The 22,678-nt window shown below is 37.6% G+C and overlaps 1 protein-coding gene across 2 annotated transcripts in view; it reads left to right on the top strand.

The window, feature by feature from the left end:
* The window catches only part of LOC122811177, a 3,180,768-nt gene that overhangs the window by 2,803,461 nt on the left and 354,629 nt on the right, over nt 1–22,678 (top strand). For both annotated transcript variants that reach the window (XM_044082849.1, XM_044082848.1), the window contains exon 25: nt 19,090–19,228. In XM_044082849.1, the coding sequence (XP_043938784.1) occupies nt 19,090–19,228 (139 nt within the window). The remainder of the gene's footprint in view (nt 1–19,089; nt 19,229–22,678) is intronic.

Raw genomic sequence — 22,678 nt, forward strand, 5'->3', positions numbered from 1 at the left:
TTGGCAAAGGAATTAAGTTATTTAGAGCAAATAACTAGACAGGGAAAGGTAACAAAATGGGAAGACGAAAAAATTTATTTGAATGGCAGGTTAGAGATTGCCTTCCCTATCAAGGAGTAATATCAGAGTATAGGCAAAGAGAAGGAAATAGAGGACTTTTGTAGATCCTAAATGAAAGGCCAGTACTGGTAGAGTTTTTAGTAGAATCTAGAACAGAAGCTGTCATTAGAAAATAAATAATTAGTATAGCATATAAAATATTGCATGATAATTATAAGAATCAATTGGAGGAGGTTAGAAAGGATTAAGAAGAAAAATTGGATAAGCCATTCACAAAGAAACAATGGAGAAATATGTGTATGTACATCTCCCAAATGTGCAACAAGATCTAGAAAATTTATGATTTTTGCTTGGAAATGTTTACATATATATATTTATACCCCATGTAGACTCCAGAGAATTTTTCCTCAGGTAGACAGCAAATGTTGGAAGTGTGATGGGGAGTAAAGATGTAATTGGGAACATATTTTCTGAGAGTGTAATAAGTTGGTTGACTTTAAAGATTTCCTGCAGACTACTCTGTTCAATGATGCTGGGTAAGCAAATTGATGTAACTAAGGAAATTATGTTTCTGAGCTATGATACAACATCAGAATTGTTTAGACATAGGCCTTGCTGAGTCTTATGATGGCTGCCAAAAAAAAACAATTACTATAAAATGGAAATCAAAATCTAAGCCAGCTGTAGCAGAAGTAGTGAATACAGTAACAGAGATAACTGGCATCTCTAGAAAAGGGTAGGATCAAATTAGGGTCTATATTGTATTGTCGCAAGCTGACAATATCGAATCTGATATTTTCAGCACGACATTATCGAAAGCGAAGAATATCGGCCAGGTAAATGAAAATCTCCATAGGGGGAGATTTCTGTTTACCTCAATGTAGTGCGGTCTCAGAGTTGATATATTTAAGTAGTGGGGGGTGTGGGGGTGGGTGCAGGGAGGCTTGCCCCCTGCCTATGACCTTTAGTTTGTTTTGTTTGTTTTTTTATACTCGTTCAATATGTTACTGCATTGATCAATTGTGTTCGACATTTATTGCTTCGATGCAGTAAAATTTCAATGAGGTAATCTAAACACTCAAATTACGTAGGAAAAAATGGGAATTGTGTGAACAATACATACAGGGGAGGAATGAGGTTTAAAAGAGGCAAGACTTGAATGAGCTATGTAATGTTTGACTGACAATGATTGGGTAGATTATAAGTGATGTACAAGGTTTGCAATTAGAATTTTGTTACTAGGACTTGTGATGTCAAATGCTTCCAGCTGGGATTGCGTTAATCCAATTTCTTTTCATTTATATAAATGCATGATTGCCTATGCCATAACTGATAATTTAATAAAAATGTTTCTTGTTTAAAAAAAAACATCTTTACGCTAAGATTTAGCCCTGAGGAAGACTATCTATATGCACATCCCAAACAGAAAACAACCTGGTTAACAACCGGAAAAATGATAGTCCTCCTTAACAGTGAACTTGCAAGCTATCCTAAAAACTATAGACCAATAATCTGCCTTCCAATTATGTATAAACTGTATACTGGAATTCATGCTAACAGACTTTATAGTCATTTAGAAGAAAACTCAGTCATGGCAATAGAACAAAAGGGTAACAAAAGAAAGTCATATAGAGCAAATGATCATTGTTGTTAAATAAAGTCATAATGGTTAATTGTAAAAAGGAGAAGAATCTAAGTATGGCATGGATAGATTACAAAAAAAGTGTTTTACAACATCCCACATTCAAGATAAAGGAATGTTTACAGATGTATAAGATACACCCTACATTGATCAGTTGCATGACGGTGGCAAATCACTTTGCAGCTAAGTCATGAAAAAGGACAAATTATTATACCAGGAATAAAAATTCAATGGGAGATATTCCAGTGTGACTCCTTGTCACCACAGCTCTTTTGTCTTGCCCTTAACCCATTAAGATGTCTGCTTAACAGATTAGGTCATGGTTACAATTTAGCTCCTTGAAAACAACAAAGTGTAAACATTTATCATCTTCTTTTTGTGGATGAATTAAAACTGTATAGTTCATCAGATGAGGAGCAGAAAGCACAACAGCAAGTGGTCAAATTTTTCTCAGTTGATATAAGAATTTTATCTGGTCTTGATAAATGTGCAAAAACAACATTTAAAGCAGGAAAACTGCAACACCAAGAAAATATCAGTATGGGCCAGGGATGTGATATAAAGGAAAGTGAGCATGAGGAGGTGTATAAATATTTGCAAACTGATGAAGGATTGACAATAAAACATGAACAAATGCAAACAAAACTTAGTAATGAGTATTTTAGAAGTAAAAATTAATGCTGAAATAGCGCTGACGTCTAGGAGCAAAGTCCAAGCTATAAACCAATTTGCTCTACCTGTTCTAACTTACAGTTTTTGGGGTGACTGACTGGTCCCAAAAGGTACTGGATTAGTTGGACAGGAAAGTGAGAAAAATGTTTCATGTTTATCAAATAATATATAAAAATCAGTGTATACAAAGACTATAGGTTCCTCATTCTGAAGGAGGTGTGGTCCTCCTCTAAAGTGATTACATATATAGATCTGTAATCGTAGGACTGCATACATATCTTCTGACTTCACCAGATCCAAACATAGTGATAGTTTTGAAACATGAAGAGAACACATCTAAGTTCCCTGCTTAGTTTAGCAGAAGCATATTGATGTCAAGTGGGAATGGAAATCAAACTAGAAGTAGACAAAAGTCAGGCAGCAACTGAATGTGCCAAAAAAAAAATACAAGGAGAAGGCTCAGATGAGAAGCCAAGGAATGTGGAAAAGATGTAAATGTAGTTGCAAGTACAGAAAACTCCTGGTGTTCATCAGGACTTGATGTAGGAATGGTAAGGAGAGGTGAATTTAAACCAAAAGGTGAAAGGTTAATATTGGCAGCCCAAGATAATGAACTACATACATTTTGGTTTACAAAGTCCTTTAGATATGTGGAAGAAACCAAATAATGCAGGTTCTAAACAACAGAAATTGATACAGTCACACATCTTGTTGCTGGGTGTGAAACACTATTGGTAAAGGGGGTGTATACTGAAAGCCATAATAATGTGGCAAGACTGTTGCATTGGGGATTGTGCAAACATTACAATATTGAAGTAGCTGAGGAGCATTGGAAACATGAGCCATAGAGCATTACAGAGAATGATGAAGTTTATATCACATGGGATCACCTATTTCCAGTAGTTCAAAAAACAGATGCAAGAAAACCATATATATTAGTCCATGAAAAGAAAACGAAAATAGCATTGATCGTTGAAATTGCTACACCCAGTGATTACAGTGTCTTACATACAGAGAGATGCAAAGTAATAAAATACCAGGATATGTAGGCAGAAACAAGGGCAATGTGGAAGGAGTTTACCCAGACAATTACAATAGTAGTAGGAGCAATGGGTCTCATGAAAAAAAAAAAAAAATCTGCAGTTGTATTTAGATATGCTAGCAATACATGTAACACCATGTGAATTGCAGGAGTTGTCAGTTAGACACATTGCAAGTGCTATGAAGAGCCCGTTTTGCTGATGTCAAAGATTGAACCAATACTACTTTCACAGAATTTAATCATACTTTGACTTAGGAATTGGGTCAGTTCCCATTATGATATTAGAAACCAAAAAAACTTAGAGAAATTAAAGAGAATCATTTATTAGGCTTAACTGCAGGTCTTTTGCAGCTTCTTTTCACTTCTTATAAAGCTGTTTCTGGTAAAAGAAAAAAAATACTTGTCTTTCTATGAAGATGTTCAATACATACATTGAACTTGTAGATGAAAGTAAAGGGACAGATGCATTTTTTTCTTAGGTTTCTGATTCAAATTCTGATGAGAGTGTGTTATCTGATTCTCCATGTGAAGGACTTTCTTTCTCCAACACTATTTCCAGGATAAATCAATAGTTTCAGTGTGTGTATAGTGAGGTTTTTGAGTCCCTCAGAAAATGTAATGATTTGTTAAAAATATAATTTCCAGAACCTTCAGCTATCCCTACAGTTTTGGATAATTTGGAAGATGATTTTGTCACAGCATGCAGTTTCCCCTGACAGTCAGCCTGTTGCCCCTAGAAAAAGCAGATAGATTATATAAAGTTCTTCAGTCCTTTATGTTTTTATACTCTAGTCTCACACCTGCCTCAGCAACTTTTGCTTTATTGAATCCCACTACTGCTAAACATTTTATTAATTCTTAGCCCTCTCATTCTGACAAGGATGGGAAGGCTTTTGACGTGGGGAAGAAAATGTATGCTTCTGAAAATTTAATATTTTGAATTCTGAATTGTCAGGCTAGTGTGCAGAAATTTATTCTCGCTAATTGTGAAAGTATAAGTAATGTTTTAGCATCAATTTTCTCATGTGAGGAGAAACTTGATTTGTGTAATTTATCTTTTTCTGTTTCCTAAGACAATACTCATTGTTTAAAATGTGTCAGTGACTCTATGGATACTACTTCTAGGGCTACTGCCACTGGTACTGTTTTGAGGAGGTTTGCCTGGCTGCAGTCTCACAACTTCCCTGAGGATATTAGGAGTGAAACAGTGAATTCTCCCTTGGATAAAGATCTAGTTTTTAGACCTTCTGCTGCAGAGGTCATCAAAAAGTGTGATGAGAGGGAAATCTGATTCAGATTTTGCCAAGTTTTCTGTAGCAAAAAAAAAAAAAAAAACAAAAAAAAAAAAACAAAATAAACATACCTAGCAGAAGGCTGATAAGAAGCAAATGTTTAAAAAGCAATGGCAGAGAGGTTGCAAAAACAAACAGTACAAACCCCCCAGAACAAACAGTCCAATCAAACATAATGACTTCATGAAGGACCTTGCCCCCCACTACCCACCTTTCCACTACACTGACAGTCCCCTTAAACCTTCCAAAATGTCTGAATCTCATGGCAACTGATTGTTTCAGAAAAATGGGTCCTGAATGTGATCCATCAAGGCTACAAATGGCATTGGGAAGCTGTCTCTCCTTTTTCAGGGAATTCCTCCGCATCCTCCAGACAAACTTATTCTCTTTCCTCTTGTTTTACAATACATGCTGCCTTGGAGGGGATAATAGAGGCTGTTCCTTCTCCTCTATTCAGAGAATGTTTTTATTCAAGGATGTTTCTGGTGTGAAAGAAAGAGAGAAGATTCTTGGAGAACAGTTTTGTATCTTTTCTTCCTGAATCAGTTTGTGATAGTACCCATCTTCAAAATGTTTTCGCATCACAGCCTGTTAACTGTTCTTCTTCATTTGAATTCATTAGTGATCTTAGTTTTAAAAGATGGATATCATCACATTCCTTTTCATCCAGGTTTCAGACATTTCTTAAGGTTTCATGTGTCTGGATCATATTATCAATTCTTTACCTTCCCCTTTGGGGTATCCTCTGCTTCAAGAGTTCACAAATTGTCTAGCTGCTGTGATAGCCTACTTCAGAATGCAGGGTACCCACATGTTTCCTTATTTAGACAACTTGCTTGTCTTTGCAGAGTATTTTCCCATGTGTCAGGAATCTCTCTGTTGTGTAAGGGATATCATACCCAGGCTAGGATTTGAAAAGAACATCCAGAAGTTTTTTCTGATTCCTTCTCACAGAAATGGTTTTCTGGGATGCCTGCTGGGCACCACAGCGTAAAGTGCTTTTCTTCCACAAGGAAAAAATAGATCTGTGCTTAGGTCTGTTTCTGTGGTTTTCCACTCAGCCATTCACTTCAGCAAGGGGATCCTAGGTCTCATGGTATCCATGTTTCTCCTTATATATCTGGCAAGACACCAAATGAGAAAGATACACTGTTATCCAAACTCCCTATGGTCCTGGTATCTGCATCCACTGACTTTTGAAATCACAGTCTTAGGATTTGCAAAAATGGAAATCATGTGGTAGAGACATCAAATTTCTCAGAATCTAGGTCTCTCATTCTCCTGTCCTTGTCTAGTGCAGTCAGTCACAACAGACTTCTCAGATTTTTCTTGAAGAGCAGTGCCTATAGGCATAAAAGTCAGGGTCTTTTTAACAAAAAAGACACCTAAAAACACGTTAACATAAACTAGATGCTGACTCTTATAAATGCTCTCAACTCTCTGAATCATCTTTGGTCCCTGGGACTTCTTCAAGTGTTTAAAAGAAACAACACAGTGATGTGGTGCATAAACAAGCAAGGGCAAATCAGATCTTTACTCCCTGTGCATATTAGCCATGTTACCATGGGATATAGCTTTACAACACAGTCTCACTCTACAGGCATCTTATATCCCATCCGAGAGAAAAGTTGTTTGGCAACAAGCTGAGAAGGACTAGGACAGGCCATCACTATTGAAAACTGAATCAGGGGATCTTCCAAGATTTTAACCATCTGTGGGAACACCTCAAGTTGACCATTTTCTCTCATCTCCAAACAATCAATTTGCAAAATTCTGTTCCAGGAGTGTATGCAGGAAGGCCTGGAAGACAGATGCCTTTTCATTTCCTTGGACCAGAAAGTTCCTGTCTGCCTTTCCACTGATTTCAAGAGTACTTCTGAAGATTCAGAAAGACTCTGATAAATCTCTTCTGGCCCAGGCAAGAGTGGTTCTCCCCTTCTGGAAATTGCCTGGGGCAATTACCACAGTCTTCACTAACTGGGGTTATTCATGCAAGATCAGGGATGTTTGATACATCATGACCCCAAAGAACTAAAATTGACTGTCTGGATGATAGGGTTTTAATAATGCTTAGGCACCTATTTTCTGAGGTAGTGCAGCACGTATAAATGAAGGCAAGAAAGTCTGCTACTATAAATTCATATATTAGTGAATGGAAAAAGGATTTCTAGCTGATTCCAGCAAAAAAAAAAAAAAAAAAACAGCACCCATTCAGGGCTAGTGTTTCTCAGGATCCAATGTTGTCTGTTTCTATCCTCCTCAACATTTGGATTGTCTGATCCAGTTGGATTCAACCTCAGCACTTTCTTCCAGAGCTTTGGATTCGAGGTGCTGACTCCTCCCCTACCCATAATTCCTTCATTGTACCTAATTTACAGTAGTTATTGTTTACTGCCTGATTCATCCAGATGTTTGTCCAAAAACTCTCTCAGTACTTCACTACAAGTAAAAGACTTTTCTGGATATTCTTTCCTCCTTTTAATGCCTTCCTTTATGACTTGTAGTGTAGCATAGTGTTATTTGTATGGATTTTAGACTTCTAAAGTGTTATAGATTTTCACATATTGTGCGCTTTTGATAACTTTGAATTGCTGTGTAGTTAATATTTGACAGTTAATACTTGATAGTGTTTCTGATGTTAGTGAAACCCTCAGGTTTTAAAAAAATGTTTGAGTTCTGGACACGTTTCCCTCCAAAGATGCACACTCTGTGTTTACAGCTTAGGTCAGTGATGGTGAAACTTTTGGGTTCAGCATGTCAAAAATTCGCAAAATGTCTAACTTGACTCTGCTTGCGTATCACCCCCCCAAACAAAAAAAAAAACAATAAAATAAATAAATAAAAATAAATAAATAAAACAGCATGGCTCTCAATACATCAGGGATAAATCTCAACAGAATCAGGGACAAATCTAGAAATAAGAGACATGGACAGTTTTAAACTACTAGTAGTATTAATCTGAGACACTGACAGAAAAAAATGAATGTGAATTAATATAAATTTTCTGAAGTAAAATTAGCCTATAAATCTAATTATTGTCATTATTAAGTGTAAAAAAGTTGCCAATTTTAGGAGGGATTAAGAGGGACAGTTGAGAGGAATGTAAAACAGCACTCCTAGAAATGAAGACTACTTGCATTTGCAGAAGTATAACCATGAAAAGAAAAAGTCAGCACTGCCCTTTACTGACTCTGTCGAGAAAGTATACCAAAATAGTCTTTGACATTAACTTCCTTACCTCTGCAGCAGTGTTGTTAACCTGTCTCCTGGCACAAAATAATTCAATGCACTTCACACAAGCAACAAAAGCAAAATCAGTTTCATTGATAACTCAGGTGTTGGTGAATGCTGGTGTGTCACACAAAATATTGTGTGTCACCTTTGACACGACGTGTCATTGGTTTGCCATCACTGGCTTAGGTGCTGCTCATTTACAGGCAAATTGTGATATTTGTGCTGTATTTTGGTCTACTGTTGTTAAAGGCAGAATAGAAAAACTCATTCTAAAAGGCTTGCTTCCCTCAGAGAACAGGGTCTTCTTTAATTATGTCTTCTGTATCTGGACCAGCATCACCTTCTCCCAGCAGCAGGACAGAAAAGAGAAGGAAAAGGATGTCTTCAGAAAGAAGGATTGAGGAAAAGAAATTGGAAGAAAAAACACTTGAAAATTTGAGGAAGCAGTCAGGTCTGAACTCCCTCTCCTCAAGCTGCATTTTCTATGGAACTGTTGAACAATCAGCTCCATCCAGTTTTACAAGAGGAACACTCTTTCCTCTATAGAATCATCATTGAGATCGGTCTGATCCAGCAGAAGTCTCACAGAAATGGATGTTGACTGAATGATGAGGAATTCTAGAGGACATAGATCCAACTGGATGTCTTCTCAGTGCTGGCCCCAAAGGGAGGTCTGGGTACAGGCCCATCAACCCTGACACATTTTTCTCTGGTATCAGTTCAGTTTTTGGAACTGATTCCTACAAGTCTAGACCCCCCCCCTGGTGCACCTCAGCTGGATCGGACATTCCAGGAAACTTCAATGTCCTGTACTGTCTTGACTCCAATGCTGTCAGATTGAGATGAGTCCTGGAACTGAAGTGTTCTGTCAGGTTCTCAGGGGTGAAGTCAACTCCAAAGTTCTCAGAGCTGTCTGTTCCTCTCAGTGCCTCGGCATTAGATAGCTCAGGTCTGAATGTTCCTTGCAGCCAAACTTGATTGGAACAGGGAGAGTTCCTGAGTCCCATGACAGAGGGCATACTTTCTCAGTTCCACTGGCAGCTTCAGCTTTCAATGCTGTTGAAAGGGTTTTGGCTGGGCTAAGAAGGCAGATGCATACACCAAGTTTGGATCCATCCTGACTCCCAGTAGAATGTATTTCATTTACCTCTCATTCAAATCAACAGAGGCAGTCAGATCGCATAAGTTTGAGACTACTCGGCACTGGAGTTCCCAGGCTGATTCTGGCTTCTCTCCATCAGAATCATAGAGGCATGATCTCAGGAAGCAGACTTGCAAAAGGAAGCCCTTAGATTCCTCTTCTTGGTCACTGAAGACACAGATTTGGATGAAGGCAAAATATTCTCTAGATCCCCATGGAAGATGTCACCTTTGGAGACATCCTAGAATTGATAAAGCTGAAAGGGGAGTTGATCCACTGAAACTCCTTCCCTTGAAGAATCTCTGCTCCTCAAAACTTTCGAGACTGGCTCATCTGCATCCTTGGTGGTACCCCCCACCAGATGCCCTTATAAATCTTATGGCACAGAGGGTATTGAAGGACACTGAAGCCATAGAACTAATCACCAAAAAACCTTGATCTTAGTAACCCTGAAAGACTAGAAGCATTGAATGAAAGGGCTCCCAGTAGATGCAATGGTAGTAGCAGCAGCCATGAAGACAGAACTATCCTAGGACAGTTCTTTTGTCCATCTCCTTCACACACATTGGACAGACTAGGGAAATGGGCATATGCTTCAGTGACCTTTGCATTCAGAGCACTGAACTGTCTTGCACACTTAACTCATTTTCAGAAAGTAAATACAAAGCAAAAAGGAGCAAAATCAATAATATGAAAAATAAAAAGTATGTAAAAGCAAAAAATCAGACAGGCAGAAGGTAAGACACTGTATAAAACTTTAATACAAACCAATAAACAAAATAAAATAAAAGATAAGCGTTCTCATCCACACTAGATGCTTCTTGAGATATAAAACCAATAAGAAACACCAGTCTTGCATATTATCACCTTATACCACGTGATTTCAATACAAATTTAATAGGTATAAAATCATTCAATCCTTTATCTCTAGTGGCCTGTAGGATAATCATCCACTTAATCTCTACACACAGTATGCGTTCTTATATTGCCCCATCTTGGATTTATATAATTCCAAAACCATAAACTTAAAGTTATTGTCAGGTCCTGCATTCATGACATGCTTAGATAATGCTTTCCTACTATCACACTTACTAATAGAATGTAGATTTTCCCTTATGTGATCTCTTAAGTACCGATTTGTTTTGCCAGCATAAAATGATTGAAAAATCTCACGTACATCTAGATACACCAGATTAGCAGAGCCACAATCAGCATAATTATTAAAGTGAAAGATACGCGATGTATCAGGGTGCATAAACTGATTGTCAGTTTTAATATATCTACATGTATTTCACCCATTACAAGGAAAGGTTCCAGTTCTTTTAATGTTATTGTTAGTACAAGATTTAGATGTCTTATAGCATATCTTTCAAGGATTTATTATTTTTAAAGGAGAACGAGGGTTGCTCACCTAGAGTAGCTTTACATTTAGCATCCACTTCAGAAATATGCCAATGCTTCCTAATAATGTTACAAATAAACTTAACATCATTCGAAAAGGTAAGGCACATCCTTAAAGAATTATCCACTCTAACATCAGTACTCACATTGAAATCAGGGCCACTATAGAATAATGGTATAGTCCTGGTATCTCTTAGAGCTATAGCATCATTCTGGGCTATGCGTATATCAGCTTTATCATAACCTCTATCAATAAAATCATCAGACATATACCTAAAGAATTCGTAAATATCACTGTCCCTAGTAGGTGAGCGTGCCAGTTTAAAAAACTGACCTCTAAGAACATTACGTTTAAGTTGTTTAGAGTGCATACTACCTGCATGTAAGATGTTATTCCTCTTTAAAGATTTCTTAAACAGTATTGTGTCTATACTACTAGGTGACTTAGATACTCGTACATCCAAGAAGGCAATATTAGAGTCAGAATGCTCAAATGTAAATTTAAGATATGTTATTGTAGCATTCAAGTATCCCACAAAATCCGATAACATATCTGGGGTGCCTGCCCAAACAAAAAATATGTCATCAACAAATCAACCATAATATAAAATCTTATCACGAAACCTGTTATCACTGTTGAAGACAAACACAGACTCCCACTGGGCTAGGACCATGTTGGCATAGCTATTTGCACACATGGTACACATAGCTGCTCCAGTTCATTGTACATAAAATTTTTCCATGAAAAACAAAGCATTGCGTTCAAATATAATGTCTAACAAAGCACATATGAGATAAATAAATCCAGAGTTATAGTCAGTGTTTGTTTAAAAACAACAGTACATTCTCAATGCCACTAGTATTGTGAATACAGGTAAAGAGTGAAACTACATCCATGGTCACAAATAAAAAAATATTAACTTTACTAATATAGGTCTTATACCAATCTGACAAAGTGCTCAAGAAATGTTTTGTGTCCTTCAAGATTGTATGAATTTTGTTAATAACAGAGAAAAGACGCTTCTCTACATGTTGGGAAGCGGGTTGTGTAACCCAGCCCGTCCCCTGATACAAAAGGTTGCATTGGAGGATTAGTAGAATGTTTATGGATTTTAGGGAGCCCATAAATCATAAGTGTAATAGGATGTACAACAATAAAATAATCATATAAAGTTTTATCAATAGCTCCTTCTAATAAAAGATTATCCAAATCCATACACACCTCATTAGCCAGAACTAAGACCTGAGATTTATCAGTATTAATATATGTATTAGAATCAATTAACATTGTAAACATACTACCTGTATAGTGGGATGAATCCATTACTACCACACCACTGCCTTTATCGGCGGGACAAATACAGATATCCTCATGCAAAATCAGCTCATAGCGAGCCCTAAATTGTTGACGGTTCAAATTATAAAAATATTTACCATGTTATTCATAGATATCTTTTTCACAAAGTCTATAAAAGGCCTCTACCAAAGGCATATTAATAGGTACATACTGACTCGTTTTTCTAAATACAGCAGGTGGATCGATGGCATTACCAAACTGCAGTCTCAAGGAAATGTTACGTACATGATGGTCACTGAAGTCTGCAGAGATCATATAAAGTGGTGGATAACCTCTCTGTCAATTACAGAAGGGTGACTCTTTTGCACACCAACTCCCCAGGCCACAGTAACCACGGATGCTTCCCTTCTAGAGTGGGGTGGCATTTTGAGGGGAAGACTGTACAAGGTACCTGACCACCTAAAGAGGCGAACCTTTACATCAGTATCTTGGAGATGAGAGCTGTCCTCTTAACATTGCAGAATTTTCAGGACTATCTATCGAAGGGTATGATAGCCACCCAGAAGAACAATATGTCAGTGATGTGATACATCAAAAAACAAGGGAGAACACAATACTACCCACTTTGCAAGAGTATCCGAATATATCAATGGGTGATGCCTTCCCATCATTTTCTGGTAGCAATGCACATACAAAGGACAGCAAATGTATTAGAGGACAAAATGAGCAGGTCAATCCTGTTGCTTCATGAGTGGTCTCTCAGCCAGATGGTGGCAACAGAAATTTTCAGCCGCTGGTACCAACCTTGCTGTGACCTTTTTGCCTCATACCTAAATAAGTACAACAATTACTTTGCCATTGTCCCTCTGCAAGGATAATCACATAGAGATGCTGTAGTCCACAGATAGCCCCCAGGTCTCTTGCTTGTCTTTCCATCAATATCACTCCTGATGAAATTCGTTCAGATAGCCACAAGTTGCAAGACCAAGGTGATTCTCATTGCTCCTTTCTTACCCCAGAAGATTTGGTTCACCTTTCCTTTGGCCTCATTTGCTGCACCCACCCTGGTTGCTGGATCCTGCTCTGGATCTTGTGAGTCATCAATCTGGGATGCCTCTACCCAATCTACAAACCATAAAGTAAACCGCATGATTTCTCCCATTTTAACAATAGCCAGAGATGCCAAGCTTTCCTCTCTAATGGTTCACATTATTACTTCCTCTCAAAAACAACCAAAAAGATTTATAAAAGTAAGTGGAAAATATTTTCTGTATGGGCTTCATCAAAGGGACTGGACCCCTTTTCTATTCACCTTCTACCCATAATGGATATTATTTCAGAACTTTTTCACCAATGATTCTAGTTTTTCTGCCATATAATTACAATTGGCCGCTATATCCAATTTTCACATAGGGCATAATGACACTTCTGTTACTTCTCTTAGGATCTCTAAAGCTTTCCTGAAAGGAATTTTCTAACTGAGACCTCCAATGAGGGACCCATTTCTCCCATGGAATATCACTATCATGCTTCAGTCATTAACTCAGAAATCTTTTGAACTAGCAGCTTCAGTGGATCTTAAGTTTCCTTCTTGGAAAACTTTTTCTAATTGCAGTTACATCCACTAAGTGAATTTCTGAATTACAAGTGCTGCAGACCACCTTTGCTCATTTCCTTAAGGACAGAGTGTCAATGAGGACAACTCCTTCCATCTTCTCAAAGATGACATCCAAAGAAAATTTAAATCATTCCATTGATTTGCCATTTTTCACAACTTCTCTAACAAAGGTGAACATCTGCTACATACCCTAAATGTTAACAGACAGCTCAGGTTCTACTTCCACCACAGCAAAGTTATCAGAAAGTGAGATCAGCTGTTTGTGTCCTTTTCTAAAGTAAAATTGGGAATTCATGCACAAAGGTTACAATTTTCAAATGGCTTTCGGACTGTATTTCCTTTGTATATAAGGATTGGGATTTATCCCTACGTACAAAACCAAAAGGCCATTCCACTAGGGCAAATGACTACCTCTGTAGCATTCATGTAAAGAGTTCTCATCAATGATATTTGTGCAGCAGCAACTTGGTCAACAGTTCATATGTTTATATTTCATTACAAACTAGATGTTCAAGACAGAGCTTTTACATCCTTTGGTTCTACCATTCCCAGGAAGGTCCTTCTTTGATACCACTCAGGTCATTTTTAGGCAGCTTGGGAAGTTGTCCAAAACACAGAATCTGATGAAAGTAGGTAACATCAGATATGAAAGTTATGTACTCACCATAACAATCCATGTTGTTTAATTTCTGTTCCCTTGCAAAATCCCTCCCTTCCACATTGCCATCCATAAACATCTGGTGCGTGGACAGATTCGACCTAGACACTGTCTGCTTAAGGTGACTTCATCCATACTGACATATTTTAGTAAGCTGTTACTTTATGCTATAAGGGTTGTCATACTTTTCTAGTAGACTTCTGCACAGTTAGCAACAGTCAGCAAACTCTAAAGTAAAGTAGGTGGAAGGAGGGAATTTTGGATAATGGAGGAGTCAGAGCCTTGGATCCAAACCTCTGGAAGAAGGTGCCAAGGTCAGATCCAATCAGATCCAACAGCCCAAACTCTGAAGCAGATGAAAATGAGACAACAAGGATCTATTGCTATGGTAAATACATAACTTTAATTTTTACAGTATTTGTGTGAGTTACTAACCTATGGCCTGTCTTACTCCTCTATCAAGGTTAAATTTTCATCCATTTCAGCATGTCTGCCCATGGATCCATATTTTTCAGTACAGCCTTACATCAAAATGTTTGTGAAAGGGGTTTTGCATATGAAGCCTCCTGGGAAACCAGTGTCTCCTGCTTAGGATCTTAACTTTGTGTTTCTAAAACTAACCCTTGCTCCATTTGAACCTGTTCATCGGGCTGATTTGAGGTTCTTAACATGGAAAACAGTCTTACTTATTGCTCCAATTTCTGCAAGAAGAATATCTGAGTTGCAAGCTGTTATGGTGGGTCAACCATATCTAACTTTCTATAAACATAGTGTTTGCTTGAGAATTAATCCTCACTTTATGCTTAAAATGGTGTCCATGTTTAATTTAAGCCAATCTATCAATCTCCTTGTCTTCTTTCCAGAAACTAAAAATGAGGGAGAAAGGATACTTCATAATTTGGATATACACAGACAATTTAGGTACTATCTTGACATCATACCTCTCAACCATACCGAATTCCTCAGCATTTATCGGTTTTGAGGGAAAAATAATGGGGTGCCACGAATTCCCGATTGGCCCCTTTAATTCCCGATTTTTTTTACTTGCTAATTATTATTAATACGACTTTAAATTTGTTGATGATGTCACCATGCTAGAACTGTGTGTTGTTATGTTGTATATTTAAGTTAAATATTTTCAAAGTTGTGCCTTCTCCACACACACACACACACACACACACACACACACACACACACAATCCATCCTAAGCACCTGACACAGTTAAGGAGAAGATAGCTTAACCTTCCACACTTTAAAATATGTTTAGATTTTACTTTTGTGTAAACAGCAAGCTCTCCAGCTAGCTCAAATAGCTAAGTACGTTTCCCCCCTTGTAAGTGTTGCAACTTGCACTTGCATTTATTCTGATGGTATCCAGCTGCCACCAGGGCTAGGCTGCAGCACGTTTACAAGCCACAGATTTTTTTTTTTTTTCGAAAGGATTTAACAATGCAGTTTTATAACTTGCAGCACTTGGATACCTAGCTCAGGACGAAATAAATGTTTTGGTGGTACAGCATGCAAGGCTTAGTAGTTTTTATGGCACACTTTAAACTTTTCCACAGTCTCCCATGAATATTTACTGATACTCGAATGTATATTATTTTGTAAGTTATAAAGTCAGTGCAATGAAATACATATTAAAAACACCATTTGGATACAATTCTAAAACCTTAAGACTGTAAGCAGACAGAACCGAACTCTAATTTTTTTTTTTGATGAAGTTCCATTGTAATACAAATAATTTGAGTTCGGTTCTGTTTTTCTGCTTACAGTCTTAAGGTTTTAGAACTGTATCCGAATGGTGTTTTTTATTGTTATTTGTAGTGCTCTACCCAAGATGCAGTTCAATTATTTAATGAAATATATGTGTTGCCAACCTATGTACCACTCACAAGTATGAACTTGGGAGGTGTCAGGAATTCCACATTTGCCCATTTGTTCCACATTATGAAATTCAGCAGTGCTATGTTCAATATTTATGAGCTAGAAAGCTTGAGAGTTGTGCATGAACATTGCAATACTGATGAGTTTGGAGTATTGGTTGATGAAGTATGTGACGCTGATTTCAGAGTTCAGAAAAAGCTGGTAGAAGGATTAATATTCCTAGGCAGACTGTAAATTGTTTTGTTCTTGTGCAGTCAGTGTACTAAGTAAGCAGAATCACCTTTACATGTAAGACCTCTCAAATGTATCTCATTATGAGGAACATTACACTCAGTTGCTAGAATAACAGGTTTTGCATTAAGACTTAACAGATTTTTTTTTTTTTTTTTTTTTAGATAATTTGTTATAGCAATCTGTAATACCTGGCTCAAGTTTTGGTCCTTTGTACCTTTTTATTTTAGCTTACTTCCTGATTCATGCTGAGTCTTGCAGAGATTGGGAGAAATGCCTGTCTGTGTTGTAATGGTTACAGAGGTATGCTTGGTTGGCCTTTATCTCACAGAAACAAGGTACAGGGTTTGATTCAGTCTGCTGCTTTTTGGCTAGGCTTCTAAGATTCTGCTGACTGATAGCATAATTTATACCTATGAACTTGTGTATAGGAGTCTTGAGCTTTGGCATCATGTAATGTATTTGTTCATTTCATTGTAGTCGGACTTGGGATGTATATACAAAATCAAATTGGTTGCATTTGGTGGGCATTGCATTTTCCATATAGTCTTTTCCTCAGTTTTTTTGTCGGCTGAGATAAGTTACTGTACTGTTATCACTACAAAGTTATCTCGGATTTAAAAGTTGAACAAACCCACTTGTTTCTAATTGGCTATTTTGTGTGTGTGTGTGTGTGTGTGTGTGTGTGTGTGTGTGTGTGTGTGTGTGTGTGTGTGTATTACAGTAGGTTTATTGCAGCAAGCATTTGTTATTATGCCAGTGCTGTTTCTTTTCTTTAGTTTTGCTACTGTTATGCTTTTTCTGAGGGATATGAAGTATGAAATTCAAATGTCTGCCATTATTTATTATGTAGTGACTTTAATCTTCATATTGGTATCCCACAATGCTGCCAAAGTGGGATGGGTTACATGATTAGCACAAAATTTGCATACAGGATCAGTGTCCCGATTTTTGTCCAGTTGTACCTACTTTTCATGGGCCTTTGTCTAGATTTTTCATGTTTCCAGGTTGAGAGGTATGCTTGACATGACATAACATTTTTCAGAACCTCTGATCAGATGTTCATTTCTTGTGAAGGCAAGAACAAAAGACAGTCTATGTCAAAGCAGACTATTTAAAGATGGTTGTCTCAAGCTATTAGCTTATGTTATTTCTACCATAACAGAGCTAGGGTTAAGGTTCACTCTACCAGGGTTGGCTTCATCTATGGCTTTAGGAAAGGGTTGTGTTCTAGAAGCATTCTAGAAGCAGTAACTTGAGCCTCTTTGCATTCTTTTACAAAGCACTATAAACTTGATTCCTTCCTCTGTTCTAGAACAGGCTTTGCTAGGACCATTCTCCATGGGCTCCTGGACCCTTCTCCTTCCTCCACCCAGTTCTTCTAATCTATGGTAATCTACCCATATCACTTAGAATACTGCAGCCATGATCATAATGATGACCTTAGTATGGTTGTGTAAGTAAACTTACCATAACAGAAGATGTTTGAATGATCACTACTGCAGTGGCCACTCCTTCCTGCCACCACCCTTATTTTTTGGCACTATTTTTTTTTTTTTGGCAGGATGTGGACATTCTTTTTTTCCTAGCAGCCTTCTCTCAGTTCTTAACCTCTTCTCTTGGTTGGCATAAAAGCTCTGAAGGGCTTAGCACGAAACCTGACTTTAGTCGGCTCAGCTCAAGCTGGCTAATGGTTTGGTCAAGAGGGAGATGCCCTGAAGCTTTAGAAGCTGGACAGCTTTTATATCCCATGCAGGATATAAGTTAAATAGCTTTGTCTGCTGCAGCAGTAATCATTCAGACATCTACTGTTATAGTATCTATGTATGCAACTGTACTTTTTCTCCTCTGCAGCCATAGGGAACCAGATATGCTCCTTCATATGCTACAGCATAATAATGCTGAAATAGTGTAAAACACACACACACACACACACACTCTATAGCTAAGATGGTTAAAGTTACAAATACGTTAGTGCCCACTGGGATTGGCTATTGATGCATCCCCTTGATTCTGCATGTCAGTGATGCATTTTGATAAACTCCGATATGGCATCACAATCCACATGGAAGACATCCATGATATGCTAGTTAGCAAATTGGTGGTAGGTTATGACCACTTTCCACTCTACATTGTTCAGTGATGTGTGCTGTCGATAAGTACTGACCAGTGTGTCAATCTGCTAGTATCTGCTTTATTCGGAAAATGTAAGGGTGAATAACCTCTGCAGTTCATTGCTTAATGCCTTTTGGTACTAAACTGTGCTTTGCAGTCTGTGTTTACTTTGCCAGTTTATTAATGTAGCCCTTTGACTGCATTCATGCAGCAGTCACTTAATTGCTACAAGATTTCTGCTTTAATACCCTTATTTCTTCATATATTGTTGCTGTACTTCTCAGCAGGGAGTGAGAATGAAAAGGGCCTAAGTAGGATCAGCTCACCTATCTTGTCATCCAGTATTTCATAAATTATTAGAGAAATAACATGCAAAAAGAGTTTTCAGTTAAAGGAATGTGTATGCAGAAAGTTAAACTCTTTCTTGCTATACAACAGTATGTAGCAAAATACGATTAGGTGTAGTTCTGTCTCTCACACGTCTGTCTTCATTCTACTGCCATCAAAATAAAACTAGTGCAGTTAACCCCCCCCCCCCCCCAGTCATGTGTATCATGTCAACGTGCAGTGGTACATGAACTTAACAGCCACTGTTTGGAACCACAGTATATGATTAGAACATTAGATAACGATTCCTACACATTGTTTAAACTAGTCAGTATTAGCTTTTCTGATTTTAAAATAAATAGATTAGAGTCATAATTTAAATGTGTAGCAGAGTACTTGTTATGCAATATAAAACAATGCATTCCAGCCACTGCTTTGTGTAGATGACTGAAATCTGGTATGCATTTACAGATGTATTTCTGGTGCCCCCAAAGGACAACAGTAACTTCACAATGGCTGAGGCCATAAGAGCATGTCTTGCAAGAAATTCTGTAGTTGCAACAAGACAGCAAGTGGAACATAAGATGAAAACGGGATATGAAACATGCAGGTATGGCATAGCATGCTTTTATAGTACAAGCTATTTTCCTGTCAGTTTGCTTTCATTGCATAGCTACAAATTGTTTTGAGAGTGAGTCTTTGCGTGAACCAGTTGTAAATGTTACCACTAATGAGCTATGTTTAACACTGTGGTTTGTTGTTCTGTTAATAAATGGGATAAGTTGTATAGATGAAACTGTTTTAAGTTTAATATAGAATTTGTACTTGATCTGAAAAACACATATGCTTCTTGGGGATTTGTTCTTGTTTAGTAATTTCTGTTTAGAACGATAACTATAAGTTCTATGAAGTGCTACTGATTGATAGAGTTCCTACCTGTCCCTGTTTGCACAAGTCAGTCCCTGTTTAGGAAGTTGAGTTTTGCAAAAAAAAAAAAAAAAAAAGGAACAGGAGAAATGGCAAATGTCTCAAGATTTTAGGACAAAAAAGTATTTGCTAAGTTTCATGTAATTGTTGTATAAAACAAATATTTCTATCTAAACAACCTTAATATTAAAGAAACAGAAGCAGCTCAAATTCTACAAGAGTAAACTTTTATTTTGCCAAAAAGAATGTCAAGACATTCCTTTGCACTGGTTGTAGGTATGATTTGTCTGGCAAAATCTCACATTTCTTTAAAAAAAAGATGCCATGTCAGGCATTTGAGAAGGTTGCAACCTTAAATTGATAGAAGATGCTGGAAACTACTAGCTGCTAAAACATATTTGGGCTGCTTGTGAGTCCTTTAATCTAGCAGCAGGTAATGGTTTCTAAGACATACTAATGGAGTCATGCTGTGAAATGTACTTATGCACTGGTTAGTAGGTTTGTTGTTAGGCTCATACCTCTCAAGTGTACCTCATTACGAGGAATGTACCTCATTTGGGGTCTTAAAAAGTTCATGTTCCTCAAAGTTCCTCAATGTTCCACATTGAAAGACTCTGTCAGACATTCAGTGTTAGGAATTTTTTAAGTGAAATCCATGGTAAATAGAAATGAATCATATTGATTCATTAAAAAATCTTCTTTATAAGTAAAACCAGCATATTTTAACCATCCTATGGCCTTCCTAGTTGAAGTTGTTCGTAAGCCATTAGTATGTGTTCCACATTTTGCCCATTTGTTCCACATTATGAGGGCTAGTGTTCCTCATTTTGGAGATGGAAAGTTGAGAGCTATGGTTAGGCTATAAGCTGTGGCATCACTCTTGTCCCACCACAATTCGTTTCCCACTTTGCACACTACTGGACTAATTTTTCTTTCTGCACTGGATGACTTGTAATGCACACTTTACACTGGAGTTTAAAAACAAATAGATTGTTTATTTATTTATTTTTGACTTGCAGCTGGACAGGATCTGAACTCTTAACAACAAACAGTTACATATCAAATTAACTGAAAATTCATACATACAATGTTGTAGCTTTAAAGAAGTGTTCCATGGGAAACATTAGGTCTAAAGAGCTTCTTGAATGGTGTAAAAACTGAAGACTTAATAGTTCATACTATTGTATAATGGACTATACAGAGTAATGCATCTTCATAGGCAATACTGCATCCTAACGCAGTATAAAAGATATACTGATGCTTGTTGATAGAGCAGTAACTGTACTATTCTGATGAACTGTGTTGCATTAATGTTTGTAGTGTCCCACTGAATGAATGCTTTCAGACTTTCATTGATATCTAGTTACATGTTTATTTATAGAATGCATATGTATTTTACTGTTCAAATAGTGGCAATTTATCAGAATCATTAATTTGTCTTGATGGCTATAAGCTATGCTTATTCCACCATACGGATAATGTGTCTTGCATTTTTGCTTGATGGCATCTAATTTTCTTTTATTTTGCAGCAGCAGTTAAGGAGACTGCATCTTATTTCCAAAGCAGCTTAGGAAGGAGTCATGCATTCATCTTTCAGTTGCACACTTGATCCAGTTTCAGATATGTGAGGAACCTGGAACCTGTTTCAGCATTCAAGAAACACGAGACAGATACTCATCCTAAATGGGGTCTTAGTCCATCACAGGGCACACAAAGACACACACTCATACTCACACTTTTCACACACATACCAACAAGTTAGATGATAACTATTTTAGCTACAGCACATCTTTGGGGAGGAAGATAAAAATAGAGACCCAGCAAAATACATGCAACCTGTAGAATCTGCACAGAATGCATACCAACCAAGGGCCAAACTACAGAAAAAAGGGCTATGAGGCAACAACACTAACTACTGCACCACTAAGCAGGAGTACAAGAAAGAATTTAAAATGTGTACTCAAAGCAGACTTACTGCATTCCTTGCTTTTGGTCAACACTGCCTGCATATATAACCTTCTCAACAGCAGTTTTGATAAAGTCTGAGGTTCATGCAAAAAGGACAAAAAGACTTAACTGCTTTACTATTGTGAATGAAATGTTCTTGTGAAGTACTGGAGGTCTTCTTTTTCATTTTGGAATGTTTGTTGACCTACGACATGTTCTATGGTTAACTAGAGTCAACAGATCTGTCATTGAGTACAGTGTCCCCTTTGGTATGTACCTAACTGGGCACATCCAACAATTGAAACGTCCACAGAGGTTCCTCAATACAAGAATGCAGGGTGTAAGTAACATGTCAGATACAGACCATCTCAAAGCCCTATCCCATATTCAGTCTCTTACAGGCTGTTAAAGCAAGATCTTATGCCTGGCATACAAGGTGTTGCAGGACCCTACCCAGTGGACCTCTTGCATATATCTACTAACAACACTAGAATTACCAATTTTAAAGACTTAAACCTTGCCTATGACATAAACAGGACTGGCTGGGGAGACAGGTATGTATCCCAGAGATGACTACCTCTTTGGAACAAGCTCCCCATCTATGTGAAGCAAAGTTCCTCCCTAACCCAATTCAAGTGTAACTTGGACAATTGGATGGGAGCAGGAAATTCATCCCTGGTTTGGCACCTGTGTCTCTAATGGACACAGGCAGCCTGTAAATGGATAATCTCACAGGCTTCTGCTTGTAAATGTTTCATCTCCCAAGTCCCTGCTTACACTTATCAAGGGTACCAGAAGTTAACAGTGATTTGAGATGCATGACTAGCCTTAGAAAGGCCCCAGTGATCATTAGCCTAGTATACACCTATGAACCTATGAAATACAGGTTAGATCTTGGTCCTGAGTGGAATCCTGCATTTGCCCAGAATGATGACTAAGCATAAAGAAAAGACAATATTGTTCAGAAACTATCTCAGTAATTGGTGACATTCTAGGATGCTTTGACATGTCAGCTTGAGGTGAGATGGTAGGCAGTACAACTTGCTTCACAAAAGATGGCCTGCATGTCATGTTTCATCGTTTTCATGTCTGGCTAAAGTGTTAGCTGCCACCATAGTACCTTTTTTAGGCAGTGTCCAGCTGCTGGACATCCCACATAATGAAGACAAATACAACAAATTCAAAC

Source organism: Protopterus annectens, chromosome 9.part0 (genome assembly GCF_019279795.1).
Source record: "Protopterus annectens isolate FY-2018-M chromosome 9.part0, PAN1.0, whole genome shotgun sequence".
NCBI lineage: Eukaryota > Metazoa > Chordata > Ceratodontiformes > Protopteridae > Protopterus > Protopterus annectens.